The 22311-nt window shown below is 48.4% G+C and overlaps 13 protein-coding genes across 13 annotated transcripts; 5 read left to right on the forward strand and 8 right to left on the reverse strand.

Moving 5' to 3' along the window:
* Positions 1-1241: 1241 nt before the first annotated feature.
* On the reverse strand, positions 1242-1868 carry N7525_011199 (uncharacterized protein; the record flags this gene model as incomplete). Its single annotated transcript, XM_061215385.1, has 1 exon — positions 1242-1868. The coding sequence occupies one exon, from the start codon at positions 1866-1868 to the stop codon at positions 1242-1244; it is 627 nt and encodes a 208-aa protein (XP_061067897.1).
* Positions 1869-2437: 569 nt separating this feature from the next.
* Positions 2438-2829, reverse strand: N7525_011200 (uncharacterized protein; the record flags this gene model as incomplete). The annotated part of the gene is made up of 2 exons (XM_002560828.1): positions 2438-2573; positions 2630-2829. 2 exons carry the CDS (start codon positions 2827-2829, stop codon positions 2438-2440), a joined length of 336 nt encoding a protein of 111 aa, XP_002560874.1.
* Positions 2830-3287: 458 nt separating this feature from the next.
* N7525_011201 (uncharacterized protein) lies at positions 3288-4118 on the reverse strand (the record flags this gene model as incomplete). The annotated part of the gene is made up of 1 exon (XM_002560829.1): positions 3288-4118. One exon carries the CDS (start codon positions 4116-4118, stop codon positions 3288-3290), a length of 831 nt encoding a protein of 276 aa, XP_002560875.1.
* Positions 4119-5102: 984 nt separating this feature from the next.
* N7525_011202 (uncharacterized protein) lies at positions 5103-5669 on the forward strand (the record flags this gene model as incomplete). The annotated part of the gene is made up of 1 exon (XM_002560830.2): positions 5103-5669. The coding sequence occupies one exon, from the start codon at positions 5103-5105 to the stop codon at positions 5667-5669; it is 567 nt and encodes a 188-aa protein (XP_002560876.2).
* A 540-nt stretch (positions 5670-6209) lies between these two features.
* N7525_011203 (sulfotransferase family protein) lies at positions 6210-7277 on the forward strand (the record flags this gene model as incomplete). Its single annotated transcript, XM_061215386.1, has 4 exons — positions 6210-6357; positions 6428-6603; positions 6669-6772; positions 6833-7277. The coding sequence occupies 4 exons, from the start codon at positions 6210-6212 to the stop codon at positions 7275-7277; spliced, it is 873 nt and encodes a 290-aa protein (XP_061067898.1).
* A 1091-nt stretch (positions 7278-8368) lies between these two features.
* N7525_011204 (uncharacterized protein) lies at positions 8369-9426 on the forward strand (the record flags this gene model as incomplete). The annotated part of the gene is made up of 3 exons (XM_061215387.1): positions 8369-8409; positions 8453-8846; positions 8908-9426. The coding sequence occupies 3 exons, from the start codon at positions 8369-8371 to the stop codon at positions 9424-9426; spliced, it is 954 nt and encodes a 317-aa protein (XP_061067899.1).
* Positions 9427-10637: 1211 nt separating this feature from the next.
* Positions 10638-11855, reverse strand: N7525_011205 (uncharacterized protein; the record flags this gene model as incomplete). The annotated part of the gene is made up of 1 exon (XM_002560833.1): positions 10638-11855. One exon carries the CDS (start codon positions 11853-11855, stop codon positions 10638-10640), a length of 1218 nt encoding a protein of 405 aa, XP_002560879.1.
* A 541-nt stretch (positions 11856-12396) lies between these two features.
* N7525_011206 (uncharacterized protein) lies at positions 12397-13140 on the reverse strand (the record flags this gene model as incomplete). Its single annotated transcript, XM_061215388.1, has 1 exon — positions 12397-13140. One exon carries the CDS (start codon positions 13138-13140, stop codon positions 12397-12399), a length of 744 nt encoding a protein of 247 aa, XP_061067900.1.
* Positions 13141-13308: 168 nt separating this feature from the next.
* N7525_011207 (Protein kinase-like domain protein) lies at positions 13309-14988 on the reverse strand (the record flags this gene model as incomplete). The annotated part of the gene is made up of 1 exon (XM_061215389.1): positions 13309-14988. One exon carries the CDS (start codon positions 14986-14988, stop codon positions 13309-13311), a length of 1680 nt encoding a protein of 559 aa, XP_061067901.1.
* A 342-nt stretch (positions 14989-15330) lies between these two features.
* Positions 15331-15846, reverse strand: N7525_011208 (uncharacterized protein; the record flags this gene model as incomplete). Its single annotated transcript, XM_061215390.1, has 1 exon — positions 15331-15846. The coding sequence occupies one exon, from the start codon at positions 15844-15846 to the stop codon at positions 15331-15333; it is 516 nt and encodes a 171-aa protein (XP_061067902.1).
* A 1450-nt stretch (positions 15847-17296) lies between these two features.
* On the forward strand, positions 17297-18091 carry N7525_011209 (EGFR-like transmembrane domain-containing protein; the record flags this gene model as incomplete). The annotated part of the gene is made up of 1 exon (XM_061215391.1): positions 17297-18091. One exon carries the CDS (start codon positions 17297-17299, stop codon positions 18089-18091), a length of 795 nt encoding a protein of 264 aa, XP_061067903.1.
* A 597-nt stretch (positions 18092-18688) lies between these two features.
* N7525_011210 (uncharacterized protein) lies at positions 18689-19318 on the forward strand (the record flags this gene model as incomplete). Its single annotated transcript, XM_002560836.1, has 1 exon — positions 18689-19318. The coding sequence occupies one exon, from the start codon at positions 18689-18691 to the stop codon at positions 19316-19318; it is 630 nt and encodes a 209-aa protein (XP_002560882.1).
* A 521-nt stretch (positions 19319-19839) lies between these two features.
* On the reverse strand, positions 19840-21892 carry N7525_011211 (C2H2-type zinc finger protein; the record flags this gene model as incomplete). The annotated part of the gene is made up of 6 exons (XM_061215392.1): positions 19840-19946; positions 20000-20062; positions 20113-20140; positions 20196-20272; positions 20328-20468; positions 20542-21892. 6 exons carry the CDS (start codon positions 21890-21892, stop codon positions 19840-19842), a joined length of 1767 nt encoding a protein of 588 aa, XP_061067904.1.
* Positions 21893-22311: the final 419 nt, after the last annotated feature.

Consider the following 22311-nt stretch of genomic DNA (forward strand, 5'->3'; position numbering starts at 1 on the left):
ACGGCCCATAGGATATATAGCTTGATATAGGTTGGACCTCACTGATTCGGCTTGTGTGCCGCCATGATGACCGCGTATGTGTCAATGGGCTCCTCTATATTTTCAACCTCGTTCAAGGTAGGTTCTTCCTTCACCTTATCATATGAAATAAAGTATCTTGTCCTGTATAGGTCACAATTGTGAAAATGTGGTTGAAAGGATTGCGATAAAAAGAACAACAATTAGTCCTTCATCGACACACCTCACACAGCTCCAAAGAAGGCGCAATAATAATGCCTAGGAATGCTTTTGCACAATTCAGGCCACCAAAGGGCTTTTATAAAGTAACTAACGTCTGGAAGATGTGCATCTTGTAACTATAGTGCGGAGTAGGCTTTCATGCAATCGCGATGGGGCCCCAATTTCTTGTAGACAATCGCCCTACGGAGTTTTAGATCCTCGTGACGGGGCCCTCGAAAATATAATTTCGCGAGACTAAGCAGGAAGCTCGCCAATTAGAAGAATGCAAATAGAAACAGCCCGAATTTAATGCACAACTAGGTAGGGATTTGCAGAAAATGACAGAGTGGCACCTCAAAATCAATCCTCCGGCGGTTTGGCCGAGTGGTCTAAGGCGATTGACTAGAAATCAATTCCGTTCGCGGGCGCATGTTCGAATCATGCAGCCGTCGTTTTTGCATTTTTAACTTAGAACCTTTGCATATCGATTGTATTTCTTTTTGTCCTTTTGTTTTTGGTTCTCCATAATTTTATGTTTGAGTTGAATATATGCACGGTGATGCAGCTCGGCAGTAAACTGTGAGACCCTCGTCCATATTCCTATTCGTTAGATATAAGTCAATCAGTACTTTGCAGGCTAAGAAACCCATTTGTACGAGACTAGGGTGTGATATGACACACGTATATAGTCAGAGTTTCGATATCAACCAACCACACTATGTGGTTAGGGCAATTAATGGAAACGGTGTCTTGTCACTTACTAAGAGCAAGAGGTAGCAAGCAAAAGAGTACTAGTCAATTGTAGGATATGTTTCAAATGATGATTGATGTCTGAAGACGAATAGTTACGATTCGCTCTATGATTTGGCCATTAGGTTTATTTCCCACCACGTCTAACCCGGAGGGTCCGCCAAAAGCTGAGTGTTCAACATCGAAGTGTTGACCCATGAACTTTACAATCAGTCGCTAGCTTTCTGCGTTCCCTTTAAGCTTCAAATGGGATGCTGGAACTCCAGTTATTTTTAATCTTGCTCCATGTTACCATCCGGCTCATCTTGACGTCTCTTCTCATCAGCTTCTTCCTGGAGGCGTCTGTCGTCCTCTCGAAGCATCTCCGCTAGCGGCACATACCCCTCCTCCCCCCGCTCGATACGCCGACCATGCTCATTATAAAAAGGCGGATCCGCCAAATCAGAAAAGAAGGGCCGTGGTCCTTTGTCGATGCTACTCATTTGCGCGTACTGTTGAGCCACATCTTTGTCCGCCCGTTCATCCCTTCGCATAATATAAACCTTCCCCTTTCGAGTAATCGCATGGATTGGCCGCTTCGTGTGAAAGCTCTCCGTAATCTCGGTGCGAACTTGTTTGTCGCACTCATCAAGGAAGAGATCGTAAAAAATGTACACAACGTTTCGAAGACGAAGCATTTGAATCACGTTTAACTGTATACTAAAGCCAGCCGTTTGTTGTCCTACTTCTCGGAGTACGGCATTGCTCAGTCTCTCAACGCGTGATTGCGCCCAGGGAATGACATCCGCAGAGCGTCGGGACTTATGGCGGTATTTACCTCGGAGCACACACCGCAAGGTGAGGTCCGCCTTCAATGCCGCGCGAGTCTGGGCAGCAACTTGAACCTCCATGTCCGGCATGGCAGCGATAGTAAGATATTTGCCGACCAATAAAAGAGATATGCCTGAGGTTGGTGAGGCGCCTGCCCAGGTGGTGCATGGTACAAGACAACCGTGGACATCGTGGAAGAGATCCAAGCGGCGCTTGGTAGGTCACGTGTAGAACCCGGGTTTAGGTGATGGGGCTGAATTAGTTAGGTTAGTATGGTTCGACGAATCAAATCAAAACGGGGAAACATACAACTACATGTACGAATACATGTATACAATATTGCGGTATTCCATACTCATTACGCGCTACGAAGGAGTTTAGACCCAGCTTGGAGTAAAAATGGGTTGTTGTATTCGTATCAAACCCTGCTCTCTGTAATTATAAGAGAGCCCGCATGATATTTATATATAAAAAAAAAATAATCTTGTTCCAATCTGTAGCAAGATTTGTTAGCACTTTCAGACAAATCCATTGCATCAACAAAAGAAAAATGGCACAAACATAAGGAAACTTGTCGAATAATATATAGGTATGTATACCTTCGGTAAATAGTAGATCTAGATTTTAGTACACGCAGAACACACAGTGAACTTACCTTCTACTCATCTCCTTGTGGGGTAGCAGGAGGACGGTTGACCCTGTACTCAGCAAGTATCCGGTCGTGGTCCTCGGCAGTCATTGGCGGCCGACGCCGCACCGGGAGCTCCGGTGGTGGAGTTGGTGGAGGGAAGCCACTGTAATTTGTATAAGCATCTGGCTTCACAGGGTCTAGCGTAAATATGAGGCATACCGGTCGATCACGCGCTTGAAGAAGTGGTCCAGGCGCAATATGGCCACCACGGCGCAAAAGAAAAAGAAAACGTCCCAGAGAAGCGAGCGGACTCCGGACGCGCCCAGGGCAGCCACCAGGCTCTCAACAGACCCCGGATGGGGAATGTCCTCGGTGGGCGGGGGAGACCCGCCAACCGGCGCAGCGTGTACATGAGACATCTTATATAAACCATGCCACGTTAGCAGAAACATACATTAAAAGGACTGCTGGTGAGAGTGAGGTGAGGGTGCTGGTGAGAGTGAGGTGAGAGTGAGGTGAGAGTGCCGGAGGGAATGCGAGGTGGGAGTGCTGGTGAGAGAGCGAGGTGAGGGTGCTAGAGGGAATGTGAGGTGGGAGTGCTGGAGAGACTGCTGGATAAACTCACGATGGCAAATGTTGGAATTTGATGTTGATTTGGATGTTTACAGAATCAAAAAGTCTACGCTACGACAGGTAAGAAGGTAGCAAAGTGCACGTGAGAAGTGAACTACAATGGCAGGAGCGAGTGTTCCTAAACAGGAAGGAATAGTGTACCTAGGGAGTGGTTAAACTTCAGGAACAACTGCTAGGTTCGATAAGGGGTTTGAAAGACGAAAACAAGAGTTACATTACACAACCCTGGAAAGCCAGCATTCACCTAGTAGCCTGACGCAGCTTCTTTCTTCTCCTCATCGTCAATAAGAGCAGATGCTTCCTCGACTTGTTCAACCTTGCCTTTTGTCATCTGCTCTTTTGAAAGAACCTTCTTGCATCCTCGGGGCATTATAATCATATCAAAAGGGCTGACATGACTATCCAGAGATAACCCCCATATTGAAACTCGATTGATCCTTTGGCGGTAAACACTATTGTCGTCCACGATATGGAAATCCGTAAGGAATCCCATCTTTTCTTTTTCGGTAAGCTCGAACCCCCGAGCTCGGTGACAACATCCACATGCCACCATACAATGTCCGGCTCCAAGCTGTCGTGTCTTGCCAATCTCACGATTAACGCAACATCCACAGCTACGGCTACAGCACCCTCCTCTTCTCTCGCAATCCTCAACTAAAGCTCGGTGCATATACCATAGAGGATGTGATCGCCATAGGTCAAAGGCTCGTATTAGCGGTCCCTCTACGAATGAGTTCCGGACTTTCCACCACTGTCGTTCCAGCAACCAATATCTCTTATCCAACGCCTGAAGCTTAGCCTGTGTATCATTGTAGATTGACCAGATACGCGTGGTCTCGGGCTTCTCGGCGAGGATTTGCTCTTCCTGGACAGTACTTCGAAGCTCTTGTTCTACCCGGAGTAGCTCAACCGCTCGATTAGCGTAGTGATACTTATTTTGATGGACCACATTCCACCGATACCGTTGAAGAGCATCGATATCTCCACTCCGTTCGATCTCGATCTCGTCTTGTGTCTTCTCTCGAGGCAGGGTTAAGACAAATTTTGGTTGATTCAGCTCGTCCGCAGGTCGCATGTTGAGACCAGGTTATATTCGTGTGTCGGGTATAGCGACGTACCTAGTTGAAAGTAACCTAGTTTGGGAGATGAGGGAAGAGGTCTACCTGGTGAACGACTCATCCTGATGTCAGATATTCTTACGTGGTGAGATGCCTTGTTTCGTAAGTTTAATGACTGAATTATGTCTAATTTGAGACCGCTTTGGACGCCGCTCTATACAGTGTATTGTTTTGCTTGGCTCCGCAGCAAATAATACAGGCAATAAGTCAAGAGTCTATGCCGACCTCTGAATCTCAGATTCTGGGCCTCTGGTTGGTCAAGAAATCGGGATACCTACTAAACCAGTAGTGGTAGAGAGATACGAATGCGATATCCAGTTTACGTGCTAATCGGATACGGCCTAGGGATGTCTCAGATACGGGCCAAGAAACAAAGTGTGAGTGTCCAAGGAGAAACCATTTCCGAAAATCGCTGTACATGTAAAAACAGTAGCAAGAATAGCTCACCACACTACGAACGTTTCACCGTCATCCTTCATTTTGTCGAGCGCAAAGAAACCCACACTTGGCTCGTTGGTTTGTACTATATCGGTTCTCAAACTCCTATACCCAGCTGTCGGTGACGCGGCTTGCCACGAACAGCTCTGAGAACGCGATCTCTGCCCACGGGAGTTGTAATTTCCCTCGGCCAGCGCCCGTGAATCCCCCAAAGTCCAAACTGTACGTATAATGTGAGATTACCTGGCTCAAGTGCTGACTAGTCATGACTCCAGAAAAGGCTTTCCATGGGTAGCCAGGACTCTCTACTTTCGACAATCAGGCATCAGAACCACACTTGGGAAGATGGGAAGCAAACTGAGAATAATAGACTCTTGGAATTGCGTCGGAAGGTACAAGACTTTGTATATACACCGTTCGGTTGCCTTATCACCGTATACGTCCTCAACGTGATTGCTTGGGGTGGTATGGACTTTCTCTTGATCTGCAACTTTGTACCAGCAATGTGCCATCCCACCTGCGAAGATCCTCATTCTCCTCGCCTTGAATGGATCGAGATTGACAGCCAGATCCTTGTGGCCCTGCTGTGCGTTCCTGCATTTGCGCTTGCACCATTACGATATCGAGATCTGTATCACTTGTTAAGGTATCGTCTGTGTCGCAATCGAGGCTGCCTACGCAAACTTGCAGGATACAATAAGGACTGGTTCAGGGTATATGGGGATTTTGAGGCTAAACTCGACCTTGAAGACGCCGGAGTCACAAGGGAAATTACAGAAGATTACTGCTCTGGTCCGGTAGCTGCGGCTCCCCTGCATTTGTCGACGAGTCCATGGAAACTTGATTTTGTGGTCTGGTGCAAGGCACTGAACACCGCATTTCAAGCCACCTTGGCTGGGTTTATGTGGGGATACAAACGATTGGACCGTCCTCCCTGGTCGTCGACGATCTCTATGCTATTTGCCTTCAGTTGCATTGCCATGGCCAAAATTACAGTGTTCTTGGAAGATAGACGAGTTCGAGATTTGGAGGCACCGGAAACCATACTGCTCTGGACTATCCAAAGGTGATAAGCTAGCTTATAGCTATATATAGTGAACTCCTATGTTGTATACTTGGTAAGCAAAGAATTGTAGATTTCTGCACCGACGAAAAGCTGTATATCTATCTGGGCTGGAGTACTGCCATTGGATTCACTATGCACATTCGGAATACACAAAGATATTGCATCAAAAGATTGAAACCGTCGTGACGGTTTGTCTATACAAAGTATTGGGACACCTATAGCTCGCTTATATACCCTTTGGCTAGGCCAGGGGATTTGGCATACCGATATCCATCATGTTGGTTTCTCAGTACAGCTTAATCTTACAATTGTAGTATCGGACTCGCATAATATATATAGGCAACCATGCATTTGCTTGGCTTTAACCAACCCCATTCTCGTACTCGCACATCGAATGGTTCGTACTCGGGTCTTGATTGGCAATATTAGAATTTTTTCTCACTATCCCATTGTGTCTTAGTTTGCTTGTGTCTGAGCTCCTTTATAAATACTAACGGGGCGAAGCCTAAAACCTCGGACATTTTGTGTTAGTGCTGGCTGAAATATGCTCACCCAGCTTCAACAGGAATCCATGCAGTCCGGACGGGCGATAGCGGGAATCTTACCTTCGCCCCGTGTCGACCAGGAGAAATCCTGCCGTACCGTTCCAATGCGGGTTCTCGTACTAGGGCTAAGTCGAACTGGAACGGAATGTGAGTTTTACCGTCTTCAGCCATTCCGGCCATCCATCTCCGTCATAGGACTAACCTTACGTTCATAAAGCACTTCGAAAAGCCTTGATACAATTGGGTTACGACGGAACATACCATGGCTATACGGCAGCCGTGGAGAGCCCGCGGGATTGTAAGACATGGCTACGGGCAATGCGGGCTAAGTTTGACGGCGTGGGAGCACCGTTCGTCCGGGAGGACTGGGATCAGCTGCTCGGGCACTACCAAGTATTAGCATCCATCCGCCAAAAAGAATATTGCTGAATGAATCTCTGATACCATGGGCTTTGAAGGCAGTGTGTGACGTTCCAGCGGCATGCTTCGCAGATGAATTAATGACAGCATACCCGAACGCGAAAGTCATCTTGACAAACCGTGACACCGATGAATGGTTCTAGTAAGTCATAGGCAGCGATAACTCTCACTTTTAACCCAAGCCTAATCCATATGTATGCAGTTCAGTCTCAAAGACACTCGTTGCAAATGCGTTCACGCGAAAGGCTTCTTTAATTTCCCTATTTGCCACGATAACGCGCAGTCCAAACCGGTGGACCAGACCAACCATGATGTATGCCCTGTCTGACTTTTTTGATGGCGACTTCGAGCGGAATGGAAAGCAAACCTATCGGGAGCACTATCGGCGGGTGCGGGAGATGGCTCGCGAGAGGAAAATGGAATTGCTTGACTATGAGATTAAAGACGGGTGGGAACCACTTTGTAAGTTCCTAGGTCACGACGTGCCAGTGGGCCCATTTCCTTGTGGCAATGATAAGCAGGAGGTAAATGCCAGGATCAAGGCAATCATAAATCGGGAGATCCAAAGGCTTCTACTCATATTTGCTTTTCTATTCTCTTGTTTTGCATTTACTGGTTTGGCCACCATCACGTTAGTCGGTATATAGAAAAGAAAAGGGAAGCCGGATTGCAGTCGGTTCGGACGTGATTCTCGGCTATTCAAAAAATAGAGGTCTCTTTCTAGTGCTATATCCATTCATGGAAAGTGAGATTTATGTTAGTCCGGATGAAGGAAACTTCCTAGCTTCATTTGGGCATCAAAGCGAGTACGACCACCAGACCACCATCGGGACCCACCCTGCTTGTTGCGTGGACGAGTTTCAATCAATTATCTGTTAAACAGATGGAGATGCGACATAAGGAAAAGGTCTGCACATGTAAAATGTTGCCATGTCCAAGCTAATGGTAGACCTCGAACGTTATACAAGCTTAACCTAGTTATTGAATCAGGACTATCCACGATATATAGATTTTGTAGGATGGGATTAGCCGCTCTCTCTTAGCAGTACACTGATGAGAGATAAAAGATAAATTGAAGCGAGCGGCGAGACGTAGTGTATATAGTTACTCGTAGACTTAGACTGATTTGACGTCCTTTACTATGCAAGCCGCAAGTTGTTACGGTTTCATTACTTAGGCAGATTGAGATGATCGGATGAGCGATTGATTCGACAAGTGGGCATTCAAATAGTGTTCATTTGGCCATTGAATCACTGTAACTCGCTTGGGGTCTATCGTATTCGTAACCTCGGATTGCTTGCTTCCCTATTTACAGGGGTACCTACTAAACCAGTAGTGGTAAAGGGATACGAATGCGACAAGTATCCACGAATGATGAGCAACACCGTTGCTTAAATCCAGGTGGCTGATTGTCGCACGTGAGAACGAATCTGCTCGGTCCTTTCCTTGAGATTATACAAATAACGTGTTCAGTCTCTGTGGCCCCTGCCGAAATAAATCTGTGTCTCAACAAACTGAGTCTTGACAAGAAAAAAGCAATACAATGCGATACCTCATCATCACCCTTGTGTCCTTTTTGAGTGTTGTCAGCGGGCTGAGGGTACCTTCATTCGCGCCACCAAAATTTCCTGCTAGCACGATCGACAATGATGGAGTGAGTTGTACCCAGATCTGCCAAAGCCCACCACTCTGACCTCAATAAAAGACTCACGCTGGTCGATATGATGTCCGTAAAACTATGGTCTGGCTTGATGAGGAAAATCCCAACAACTTGAATAGGTATGTCTTCTCCTGCACAATCGTAAATTTACTATACTGACAGTGAAAGTTACTTCTTCCTCTTTTGGTTCACGACAATGGACGGCCGCAAGTATCATGTAACGTTAGCACCGAATTTCTTCCGTGGCCGCACCACTGGTATCTTCAGGGTAGAAGACCTCCAAGATCTCTCATCGACGGGGGCTACTGTCTTTGCACCCGGCACGGGAAGCAATGAATTTCTTGACTTCCGTTCCGAAATTCAGAACTTGACCAGCCCTCGTGTGTCCGATAATTATACAGACTTGAATGTCTCCACAAACTATGCTGGGGTGCAGCTTAATGTACACATTACCCCAACCGGCAAAAATCTGTACATTGGCGGAGGCGGCGGTATTACTTTATCAAGCGATGACAATGATTTCCGCAGAATCATACCTGGTTACTCCTGGTACTGGGTATGTTAACATCTCAAGATACACGGAGATACGATCCTCGCTGACAGTCCCGTCACTACAGGGAAACCCTACCCTACGTCTAAATGGCACGATAACTATCGACGGCGAAGAAATTGCAGTTGATCACGATCAATCCCGAGGGTACTTTGAGCGCCAGTGGGGAGAGTTTGGGATTTCTGGTGGCCATTATGGATATTGGCTCTACCTCTCGAATGGGTTAATGATTCACGGATGGGTAGTAAGTCCTACTACGGAGCAGCCCTTCGGTGTCCCCGCCTGGGCAACCGTCTGGCATCCCAATGGTGTTCACGAGGTTGTGGAAGTGGGCAAAAACACGACAGCATTCGATGTTTGGAAAAGTGAATATAGTGGACGGAACTATTTCAACCAAGTCGAGCTGGATATACCTAGTCGCCAGGCGAGATTCGATATCCACCAGCTGATACGGGAAAGTGAGGTCCGCCCACTTTCCGGCACCGATGGATATAATATCAGCGAAGCATATGCTCAAGGACAGGGTGTTTGGGAAGGCGAACCTGTCACTTTCTTTGGACACCTCGAACAGCTTTCTTTCTGGTAGTGCGGAGCTGGACTTGCTTACATGAATGGTTGTGGGCTATAGAATGGTTGGGCAAGATTAAGTATGTCCGGAGATGAGAAAGGATCGATGTCTTTTTCACCGCATCAACTGGTTCGCAACGTGCCGCCTTTGCGGTTCGCTTCGTCGGCTTTCGTTTCATAGAAGCTTTGCGGGAAATCCAAGAAACATTAGAAGAGTGAATTCCTCGGCACTGAGATCTTTAATATCCGAGTTTCTATGCGCGAAGAGTGATTCCCCACTCCCAGACGAAAACTAGATAGTTATGCACGGACATTGATAATGGCCCTACAACAAGAAGGAAAAGTACATGCTCAAGTCCGCGAGGTTACAAGCCCAAGGTTAATCGGTATTAATGTAAGGTCCGGTATCTTTTGCTGCGTGCTAAGGACGATCGCCACCTTCCACATGCCCGCGAAGATGTACGTGAATGTAGTAGATCTTTGCTACATATATGGCGCCATCGAACCTTGAATTGCTTCTCTCAAGCACGTCTCAATATTGATCTATATTGCATGCATTTTTACGTTCAACAATGAGTCGGAAGCAGGGTGTTGCTATAATATTAAGATATCGTCGAGGAGTTTTTGCCTTAATATTTTTCTCGGCCTTCTCTGATAATGCATACGCACAAGTTGTTCGCAAGAAATAAGGAGACATGGAAAGTATGGAAAATATCAGTGCTTTCCGAAGCACTAAATACTCCGTTCTTGATGCACGGAATATTGACTTTTTTCGCATTGCACCTTGCTCATCTTCGCCGGCATGAGCGACACAGCAATTATGCACCTTTATTCGATGTCGATGACCCCTAGGTGGCTGTCACTGATGAGGTCCTTGCTGCGCTCGATTATATCAAAGGTTTAAACGCTCAGCATGGTCAGCAACCAGGTAGACATAGGGATAAGTTCTACGAGCATGGTATTCCACCACGCGAGTGACGGAACGAACCAGAATCAAAATACTGGCAGTGTAGAGAGCAACCATATGGCGCACCCACGGAGTTTTCAACTCCATCAAGACGTAATGGGAAGCAGTGTTTATAACCTACTTGAGTTCGTGTTATTTAGAAAAGCCGTCTATCGAACAGCAAGCTCCTGGACATGGTAATGTGTTCTACTTTGTATTTCTGCTATCAGACCAATGGCTGTTCCAGAGCCGAGCCAATAAGGCAATATTTCAGTCCTCAGCCACTACATGCTATTGTCGGCTTTCTTCAACAACCTGCTTTGTGGTGGCCTTTCCCATCGAAAGCTGTATTGCCCCTTCTTCAGAGCAATGCGTCTCGTACGCACACCAGTTCGCCAGAGAGGTTCTCCTTCCTCTGTCATACCCAGCTCAAAGGGCACATTGTAGTCTGGAGGGGTGGGAAGATCCGGCCATGTAAGCCGCTTAGGTGGGTTGGGATGTTCAGTCGCTCTGTCGGCTCTTGATGCTACCCATTCATTCAGAAACTCGCGAAACTTTGACATATCAGAGTCTAGTTCACGATGACAAGTCCATTCGGTAGTCTGCACCATGTCTTTGTTTCGTTCCCAGTGAGGAATGCTCGTAAAATGCGTATCGTTAGTGATGATCTCGTACAAGGTGAAGACAACGCCGGACACGTCGTCTCGACCATCCATTAGGCCGTCCTGCCCATTGGCAGCCCAATCAAAGTCGAAGAGAATAATCTTGTCTGTTTCGGGGTCGACAAGCAAATTCCGCGGTGCAATGTCTTGATGTATGATCCCCATATCTAGGTTCAGGAAATCCACTAGCTGGGTAAGCTGCCGTAGCCATTCAAATCGGAAAGGCCTTTTCGGTTCGGCCTCTGCTAGTGTCCCACCCGGGATGTACTTTGTTGTGAATCCGATCACTCGAGACTCCACGTCCTCGAGAACAATGCGGTCAAACGGTATTATATTAGGATGCGGTGGTAGCTTGCTGAGCAGGTTCATCTCCTTCCAAGACATTTGTAGTCTTCGGGGCATGCCTAAAGGGTTGAATTTGAATGCGACCCTATGACCATCATACGATGAGAGATCGACACCTGGTCCGAGCCGATCGAGCTCTTGAAGTTGGGAGAAATATATGGTTGGGCAATCTGCGAGAGATTGGCAAAGTGATAAGGGGATATATCCAATAAAGAGTGTATCATCTTCTTCCGGGTCTGTTGAGACTCCAGTGAGAAGCCCGTCATCGTTAACTGTGATAGAACGAACCTCTGGCGAGAGGTAATCGGCGAATTGTGCGAGAACTGAGGTTTCAACATCTTCTCCAGGTGGAAAAAGCTTGGCAGTCCCTTTGACTTTGACCCATCGCAGCTGATCCCAATCCCAGACGTTGCAGTGGGTTTCGGTTGCAGGGTTTTCCCTTCGGCCAAAATAGCCTTGGCCCTCTGAAAAGAATCTTTCATGAGGCTCGATCATGGCAAAATATCAATGAAAATTTGCTTGATACACGTATGCTGTTGGTGTGGATGAGTCAGCTGTGATTGTCCTGCGAAGGGGGTTTTATATTTACACCGCATTTCCATGCGGTGTAAATAGGCAGAACATGGAAAAGAGAATAGCCCCACTTTTTCCATTGATAAACTTTAACCTTATTTAATTCTAATACATAGTAGTAGACTCACTGCTGTACAAATAGAGCTACGCGAAATGAGGATTATGTCTAGTTGTATGTAGATATTGTATTAGAGGCAGTTTCTAGCATGATTATCCTAAGATATTCACTTTATAAGGTCACTTCAGCAAAAGTGGTTAAGGAGAGTACTTTCATGTCCTTCTACACGTATAGTGTCATGAAACCCAACGGCTAACTATGCTATTGGGCCGTTCAATGCGCCCTATGGCGCTGACCGCTGATACAGAAATGGGGCGCGTTTTGCATGATGCTAAACGGTCTAGTTCTGGAAATAGGCCCCGTTTCTACTCTACATGCTTGAGTAGTACCTCCTCCATCTCATCCCTATACAGCCGCCGAGATAGCCGAGACCGCCATGTAAAAAGCAGTACCGGGCTCTAGAGGGACACCCATCAAGTGCAGACCATTCTTAGTCGTGACGCCATCGACAGGCTCCTCGTCATCAACACCGATTCTCTTCGATGAACCCCAAGTGTGCTCAATGTGGCCGTGTGTTGGCAGGTCCTTGGTGCCATTCTTCTCATTCTTGGGGCTCGGAAACTTCGTTATCGTCGTCCTTAACACCAGACGGTCACTTTGCGGCAGCGGCACATGACTTGGCAGTAGAAATGTCGCGCGCTTTTCGGGAAAGTCAAGCTCCATCCACGAGCCGCGCTGGGCTGCGCCCAAGTTGACTGCGAGGGCGAAATTGTGCTGCACGCCGCGCTGCACAACGGCCGCGCGGAACTCAGCGACGAAGGACGGATACGCCGCCAGGTCCGGCCCTCCCTCGATCGTTGTGTACTCGAACCCCTGGAGATCGCCCGAGTCATCCACAATGTAGTTGCAGCCGTAGACCTTTCCTGCCACGTCAGGTGCCATGGGCTCCAGAAAAGGAGTCTTTCCGTGGGGCGGTGCGTCCAACTCGTGCACAACCAAGATCTCGCCTTTGTTCAGATGGATGTGGATGTGGATCAATTTGATACAGACACTCGCCGGCATGTCGTGCATGTCCAAGAGGTCTCTCAGGTGCTTGAGATCGCCGGCGTAGGTCTCGGCGACGTTCTGCTCTCCAGGTTTCCATGTCATTTGGGAGAGCCCCCCGGAGCTCAAAAGCCCCGTGAAGCAAGGATACCAGTTGTCGTTGTGTGCGATATTCTACACTGTGGAGTTGGACCATTAGAGCGTGAAACGTTTAAGAAAAGCAGTCTAGTAGTTAACTTCAACTAGGGCACTCTTAGAAGTAGTTAATACTTCCTAGCCCTGGAATGCCAGGGCACTCCGGTTGAAAGCATCTGCGAACCCATCATAGAGCCTCTGAACAGCCACCTGGTCTGTCTCAGTACCGGTGAAAATCTTACCATCGCACATAGGAAAGAGCAGCGCGTGCAGTTCTTTGGCCAGCCCTCGGAGAGGAGCGAAGTCAGAGGAAAACTCGTCCAGAATTTCTTCAAAGCCCTCAGGGCTCATGTCGGCGGCCTTATCCCGTCCGACAGCACCGAAGTCCATGGTGCACCATTTCCAGAGCCGTGATGTCTTTGGTAGGCCTTCCAGTATGTCATTTGCCTCGTCGTGCGCGCGGTCGTTCGCAATAGCGATCCATAGGAATACATAGAACAGGGACTCCAAGTCGTGCCGATACGTATGACGTTGTCCGGAGAGAATGCCAATGGCCATGAAGCCATCTGATCCAACCATTGGCTCAATAGGACGGACGTTGTCGAGATCTAGCGCGAAGTCGAAATCGAGCAAGACACCCCTGGGGCTGTTTGCGCTGTGCTGCGGGGTGATGATCAAATTCTTAATGGCGACGTCGCGATGGAGGATCCTCGCATTCACGCAGAGGGATTGAAGGGCTTTGACAAGGTCGCGCAAAACCTCCAAAAGCTCGGGAATCGATGTGAACTGCCGGATCGGACGGCCTAGAGGGGTGGTTGCGACGCACGAGAATGTCCGGTTCGCAAACGTCTGAGGAAAGTGCAGCCCCTGGCGAAGGTCGGCGATGTTCACCAGGTCCTGATAGCCTAGGACCTGGATGACGCCACAGGCGTTGCGCTCGTGCGCCCGCTTCAGTAGGCGGACCTCAGTGGGCTCTTCATCCTCGCGCCAGGAAAACTTGATGACGGTGTCTGGTTCCCCGACTGTCGATGTCGAGGCCACATAGCAGGTTGTTCCTGGCCCGACTGTATAGTCTGCCGTTGCAATCAACTCTGGTCGAAGGTGGAGCTTATCGCGGTGGTCAAATGCGACATAGCTGTCCGATCCAGGTGCGTTCTTTACAAAAGTGTTAAACCCAACTTCCTCATCACTCATCAATGCGTAGCCGGCCAGAGTCCGCACCAGCAGGTCGGGCCTCTGCGTCAGGTCAAGCCTCTTGCCGCTGTAGGCCCCCGACCGATCAAAAGCCCAGAGCTCCAGCGTAGTACCGCGGACCAGGAACCCGTGTACAAAGCATCGAGCCGACTGAGCCTTGAACACCTGCTGTGCCCGCTCGCAGAAGCGCAGAATGTCGTCGTCGTCGTCAGCCAAGACGGAGCCGCTGCCTTGATGGAATTCACCAAACACTCGGGTGCTGCCTGCAACTGACTGGAGACTGGATGTCTCGAGGTAGATGACGGCCTGAGATGTGCTACTCGCGTTACTGAGCGGCTGGCTGTGGAAGCGGAAGTTGGCTTGGTCGACCGTGAAGAACAAGGTCTGGAATTCGGCAAGCCATTCTACCAGCGGGTCGAAGTGAGCAATGCCAGGGACACCAGCAGACAATTTGCTAACAATATCGGCTGACTTTGTTTCTTCCAATTTGTTCTGGACGGCTCCGGACCAGGACTTCCCCTCGAAGTACTTGGCATAGAAGCCATCGACATTCCGGAAGATGTTGCCTTTCAATTCATTTCGGAGAGATTGAAGGGCGGCCTCGGTTAGGGGCACAGAGGACATTGCATTCGATATGTTTGCTATCCAGGAGACTTATCAGTTTGAATAGGTAGCTTAAGACTTCCGGACAGACCTATGAGGAAATTGGGAAAGCTTGTCAATCTCGAACGTAAGGGCATGGAACTTGATGAAAAGGAAAAAGGAAAAAGGAAAAAGGATCTTCTGGGGTTGGGAATATCTCCTAGGACCTTAACTAAAACTCGCAGCATCGGGTTATCTTCCCCCAAAATATCTTCCAAGCGACTAATCTCCTTCTCGACTTCACTCTGCAACTGTAAGATCAACTGCCACGTCTCCTGCATCGCGCCAGCTTCACTAATGACGGTCAAGACTCGAAGCTTGCTTTCAAGCGGCAAGGCTGTGCCTTGCATCCCGTCCATGCAAAATCCCAACCAGCAGGTCTTTGCGCCCTGGATCCGCGCAAGATCGCACGACTGGGTAAGAAAATTTGCCGTCGTCCAGATCTTCGCAAAAACCTTTCTTGGTAGAACCGGTGTCTCGGAGGTTCAAATACTCGTCTCGTACTTGATACCATCTACCTAGTGTCCGCGCTAGGACATCGAAACTCTTGTTCTCACTCGACTGTTCACCATTATGCACGAGAGTGAGCATCAGCCGAAGGATCAACCGGAACATGGCGCCTGTCTTTCCGTCCACCATTGCGAAATATTCCTTCTCGGTAGGACAATGCAACGTGAACCTCCACTTGAGCTCCCAGCTTTGTCTAATAAAGAGCTTTTCTGATCCCTCAAGTAAAATCGTCGTGACAGCAGGATTGGAATGCCTACGCGCATATTTTGTCACATGGACAAACATATAAGTAGCACTGTTGATAGACTGGGTTTTTTCCAAAAACAACATGTGCGGCTGTAGCACCGCGGCGAAGTTCAGATCCATCCTGGATATCATAAAATCAACTTTAGTGGGGGACTGTTGATGTTGAATGAACTTAGGATTGACTCAACCTTACCGACCGCTACCCTATATATGTTTCGTCCACGGTTAAATTCAATTAAATATTAAAGAGGGGCAGCTGGAAAATAAGATCAAACTAATGGCGTGGCTAGCTGAAAGTCCATGAGGTAAGCCTTGAATTTAGTCTTGAGGCTACATGCTACCAGGGGCATGAAGGGGGAAGAAAGATGTGATGTGAATCTATGGAAAGGAGGCTGTTATGAAGCCTGCGGGAATGACAAACGCGACAAACTAGGCAAATGCTCAGTCTGTATAGCGACAAACGCATACCCTGCACGCATCGTATATATGCATGCATATCGACATTTAGTTATTGATTTCTGCCAAACTCGTTGACTGAGCAATTGGCTAATCATAATAGCTATATAGAGAACTACTATACAGGAGAGAACTGTAGTATACCTAGGTAAGATAATTTCGCGACTAACATTTTCTAATAAGTAGTGCGATAACATTCTGATGCTATTTAACGTCCATAGGAATAGAGACTGAACATGCTTTTGTGTATATTTTTACTTATCCCTCCTGGTGTATTTCCTGGGGCTCAATAGCATCATTCACATTTATCTCAGTAACACACAACTAATCAGCATACAGTCATGTGGTTTGCATTCTGTCTCCTTTCTAACTAGTCTACGTGGAGTAGGATATAGTCTCAGATGCTTTATTGGCTTCGCACCTATGGTGTATAGGATGTGGCGAAGGTCTACGGGAGGAGGGAGGAGGTAGCTATTGAGCCTCGTCGTGGGCCGTGACGCCTCGGCAAAGTCCAGGACTGGCCCGTGACACGGTGCTTAACAACCTCTCTAGCCTTCTTCAGCCCTGGCCCCCACTCCCCACTCTCTCTGAATAAGAAAGCACAAAATACCCTATCCGGGTGCTGTCAGCCTCGCACTATACTCCCATCTCTGGTTGGTTTTTTGATTCTTCCGTGGATTTTGTCGTAATCTTCCAGCACGCGACCGACGATTGCAGGTTGGGGTTCTTCATGCAAGTCAGCGCCCTAACTAGGAACGAGGTTGCTACATTGCCGATCATCTCGTATTCTACCTGCCAAGAAATTATCGAAATCTCCCAACAAAGGTATTATTGGACAATGAACACACCCTGCATAGCAAGTGAAGGGCCATGCCGTCTCCGGTGTTTCGCTTATGCACCTACAATTAGTTCTGCGAGGACCAATCTCCAGTCTCAGTATGGCCCGCCATCACGGGCCCTGATGCTAAATTAAACATAAGATAGAGACGCCCCGCAGAAATTTGACTTCAAATTTTGACGTTAGTTCTGTGTCTACAGCCAGATTGTTCCTGTCTTTGGCAGGTCCCCATTCACAGCTATGATGGCCTCTTCGCTTCTTCCCTTGCTGCTATACTTCACCTACCTACCCTCGGTTTCAGCATGGATTTTCAGTTGGCACGAGCCAGATGGCAAATTGCTGACGGTTCAAAATGATGTCAGCCAGGACTGCAAGTTAATGAATAACCCAGAAGGGAATGTGTTTGATTGGACCCCTCAAGAGGGATACTGGTGCATTTTCCTTTATGGAAACACTCACTGCGAGGAGCCATCCGAAGGCTATACATGCAAGACCTACCCCTGGCCAGACCACGTCTCGAGCGCGGATCTTTTGTCATTCAAGGTGAAGAATAATACTTCTGCTTTCGAGTCCTCGACATCCTCGATATCAGCCTCTCCATCACCGACCAATTCAGACTCCTCACCAACACCCACGATAACCACCACGCCTACTGCAGACGCTACCGACGCTGCCAGCTCTTTTTCGGCCACTAGTGCATCGAGTGATAAGCCCACTATCTCAAGTGGTGCGATCGCCGGAATCGTGGTGGGAGTCCTAGCCGCAGTGGCAATTGCTGGGCTCATTTTCTTCCTGATCCGGCGACGACGCCAGAATGCCGCACAGTCAAGCGTCGTCGCCGGGAGAAATGCAACTGTCGCGATGGCGGAACTTCCTTCCCCTCATGAAGAAAAGTCGCATGCTTTAAATAAACCTATATATCGGGCACAAGGATTCCGCGAACTACATGGATCCGACGTTGCATCTGAGATAGGGTCTGGGATAGAGCGACATGAACTTGACGCGTCCCCAATCTACGCAGACAAGAAGTATTGAGCATAAGAAAATGTATGTTAATATCATTTGACGGTGGCTTCATATGGAAGCTGGCAGCATGTCATTAGGCGCATAATGTCCTATGTTAATAATTAAGCGACACCCGGGAAATAAAAAGTATTTTTAAATTGGCATGAGGTACGTCCGTCTAATAGCTGGAAAGCCAAGCCATGTAACCGGGTTGAGTAAACCAAGGCCTTCTCCCGTATTCCCCCCGGGATGAAGTATATGTTTCCGAGCTAACTCCCCATCTTGATCATGCCAGTGCGTCTTAATGAAACAATGGGGTAATCTAGAAAGGGATAATGGCACAAGAGGGTTCAGTATCATGATTTCATTGCGGTATTGCTCTAGTAGCTCTAGGGCTGCTTGCCTCTAGGCTGCTCAGCGATCGAATCAGGGGAGACGACCATCAGTAAGTGGATCCTTGAGGCTAAGGAAGTAGCACGTGATATGGAAAGCACGTTTTATCGCCACGTGATCCGATAAACCGCCGGCGACGTCATCCCAGGGCGGCCTCTTATAACAGCTCAGATGCGTTCTTGAAATTGTCCACAAATCCATATCCAATTTACTTCTTTCGCACCTGATTTCAAGATGTCCGCCATACCATGCGTCCGCTCTGCGCGTAGCTCCTCACTCCTCCGCCTCGGAGGCCTACAATCGCACCACATCAACCGGCCCTCCATACAGCGGCTGCACCCGGTCTCTCGCTCGTTACACAGCATGTCCAGCTCTAACAAAGTACGGACCAGCCCAATCTCATGCCAAAAGCCATTGTCGCTTCGAGTATCAATTCTCAAACCTACAGCGAGGACCTACGCCGGCCAAAAAGGATCCACGGGCAAAGCCGAAGCCGATCTCCTGGTCGAGGAATTACAGGAGCTGTACGAAGTTGCCAAAGACGAGTTCGAAATTGCCACTGAGAGCACGGACTCATCTACCATCTACGCTGCTTCGGACCGCGAGTCTGCCCGCGATGCTCTCAACCAGCTGTCCACTGTGTACGGCCTATACACTGCTCGTCCCGGGGAAGTTGAAAATGAGACGGATGAGTTGTCATCTCAGGTAGAGGACTCGGGGGAGAGTGATATTGTCGAAACCCAATATAATCCGGCGGAGATTCCGCAGGGTGTTAAGGACGAAGTGCGGCGGCGGGTTGGACATCGGATTCGGGAGTTGAAGAATGCTGTTGAGGCGCTTGAGGAGAGGGCCACGGAAGATTGAGCGCGTTGCTGCATGGCTTTTGAAAATCCGGTTATTGCTACTGGAGTGCTGCGATGGTATGGGTTCTGTATCTAGATGCGGCAATTGTATATTTTAAGGTCTAACTCGTACTTTTCTATGTTGTAGTCCACACCAGCAAAAGAAATAAACAGACTATCCATCTTGAGTTTGCAAGCTTCATTTTCTAGCCGAAATATCATACCTGAAATGCCATTTCATAAAAAAGCAAATCATAACATAATAAGACCATATAGGAAATAGGCCACCCGGGGTCAATCAAAGAGTTGATCGGTTGAGGCTCTTAAGACAATAAATCAATTAAATCATTGGGGTGAAGTCCCAGCAAGATCGAGGGCAAGTGGTATCAAGCTTTTTGGTGGTTCTCGAAAAAATCCGGAAAACGCCAGAAACAAAGTGTTTCTCAACCATTCATAGTACGCCTGGCGGTAAATAGCGCCTGAATCTGTTGGGTCGTAAGGCATGGCAATTGCATACAATGATGCAGTCAAAGGTGTGGTTCATTAGACGAGAGTGAAGGGGGTCATAGTGAAGTGGTCGGAGCTAGGTGATGGCAGTGACGGGGAGAATTCTTGTTTGTGCGTTGTTCTCTGGTGGCGCTTCAATTGGTCTATAGATTAACGTCAGTATGTGGGCGAGTTTAACAAAGGTCAGATCACTTACCAGGACGAGTAAAGCTCTTGGTGCATCCTGGGAAATGGCATTTATGTCTTCGCTCCCCGTGAGCTAAATCAAGTCAGTAAATATGGTAAACGCAAAATGAAGGAGTATCATACTGAGTCTGTGACTAGACATATTGGAAGACTGGTTCGATGTTAGAGCATGAGCAGGTATGTTACATAAAAAAGGAGGAACTCACGTCGCCCGTGGTGAAGTTGCATCCTGGCCAGGTGCACTTGAAAGGCTTTTCGCCAGTGTGGGTTCGCGAGTGTGTTTCTGAGATAGTTAGCAGCGGACTCGAGGTGGAATTTGGGATTCCAGGGCGACATACTCAACTCACTGCTATCGGTAAATGATTTACCGCAGTGTTTGCAGGTGTATGGTTTGTCGCCGCGATGGCTGCGCTCGTGTCGGTCTAATGTCGCTTGTCTAGCAAACGCCTTGCCACACACCGAGCACGAAAAATTCTTATCTGTAAAGATGCCATTCGTGTCAGCACATTTGTCCTACCATCGATAAATAACGAGAGCATAGACATGACGTACAGTTACTGTGAGTGAGGAAATGGCCTTGAAGCTTAGACTTCTGCGAGAAGGGCTCATCCGGACGATGACATCCTTCCCAGCAACAGTAGTAACCATTGCCCTTGGCACCGTTAACGGTATTCATATGAGTCGCAACAAGGTGCTCCTGAAGAGAACCACAATCGGCAAAAGTAGCACCGCAAGCAGCCTTGATCCCATGAATCTCCGTTGCCCATTTGCAGATATGCAGCTTACTGTCATCTGGAGAAAAGTCCGGCGTGGTAAGCACGGATGAAGTGTCACCTTCGAGAGGTGGTGGGGTTTCTCCTGGGCTTGAAAGCAGGTGGGAGCTGATGCTCGAGCGGGATTGTCGCGAATAAGGGGAATAGGGGTGAGTATGGGCATGGGTGTGAGCTCGGCAGCGATGATGGTTGCGGTGAGGTCCTTTACGGGTTGCTTGCAGGTTAAAATCATTGGGATTTTTGAAGTGGCTGTGGACATGATGATGTTCAGGATGAAAGCAATTGAATGTATTTGATGTGTCGATTTTGGGCTTTTCGAAGGTATTGAGATCATTCTGAGGGGCAGGTACGTGTTGATCCTGGCATACCGAGAAGTCGGAACACATACCGAGCATGTGGAAAACCTCAGCTGGGTTGACCTCAGCCTGCGTGGGAACAGGAGGCGCGAACATGCTCTGCCAGTCTTTCTGGAAATCATGGCACTCAAAGTGGTTGGATACGTCCTGCTCGCAGTGGGTGGCATGCGTTTGGTATGAGGATAGAAAGTTTTCCTGTTGAAACGGATCGACGAGACCAGGTACTTGATGCTGGATGGCTTTTGTCGCTTGGCCAACGGAATGGTTCCCCATTGCCATGGAAGGGAAAACACCCGTGTCTAGCGACAGTGGGGTGTTGAGTCCAAACAGAGCGTCAAAGCCACAATCTTGACTCGCGGTCCCTTCACAGCAGTGGTTCTCGAAGCACAGAGGGTCAATACTTTCGCAGTGGTTGTCCTGGCAGTTGACTTCTTCGCAGTGGTTGGTATCACAATGAGTATCGTCGCAGTGGTCACCGTCGCAGTTATCATCACAGTTGTCATCCTCGCAGTGAGTAATTGAGCAGACAGTGGGAGTGTCACAGCCCGTAAAGTCGCCACATATAGACCCGCAGTCTATCGCGCAGTCGTCCACATCACAGCAGGCCTCGTCGACCTCACAGTGTGGCAGCGCTGACTGGGTTTCGTGACTTGAACAGTTCAAATGATGCTGAAGAGCATTGCCCGAGGGATCGACCGCAGTCTTACCATCTATGTGAAACGCTTCCCAATTGCATTCAAGGCAGAAATCGCCTTGTTGGGTTTGGGACACCATGGTGCACGGTTCACTTCAGATAACGCAGGGAAGGTGTTGGGTCAAAATCAAATCGGGTCTCCCAGGAACAGTGTCGTCACAACAGCGTGTACAACGAACGACACGGGGAAAATACAGTCGAGGAACGGAGTAGTGTGCGACCGTAAGTGGGACAGTGAATGTCAGGTACGATATCCCACTACAAAATCACGAATCCACGAGTCCAAGCGTCACCCAGTGTGTACGCCGTACCCGGGACAGTTTAGGTTGTAGCACCGAATGATATCCTCTCACGGTGCGGATAGTTTCGCAATCGTGTCATACGCTTGGACCGGACTGGTTGGGAACAGGCGCAATCGGAGAATTGACCGAGATCGACGTGCAGGAAAATCAAAAAGGAGGACCTTGGAGTCACAGCAGATGCAGGATCAAGCCCAAGG

Source organism: Penicillium rubens (genome assembly GCF_028828025.1).
Source record: "Penicillium rubens strain IBT 27055 chromosome Unknown utg000004l_segment0_segment0, whole genome shotgun sequence".
Lineage (NCBI taxonomy): Eukaryota > Fungi > Ascomycota > Eurotiomycetes > Eurotiales > Aspergillaceae > Penicillium > Penicillium rubens.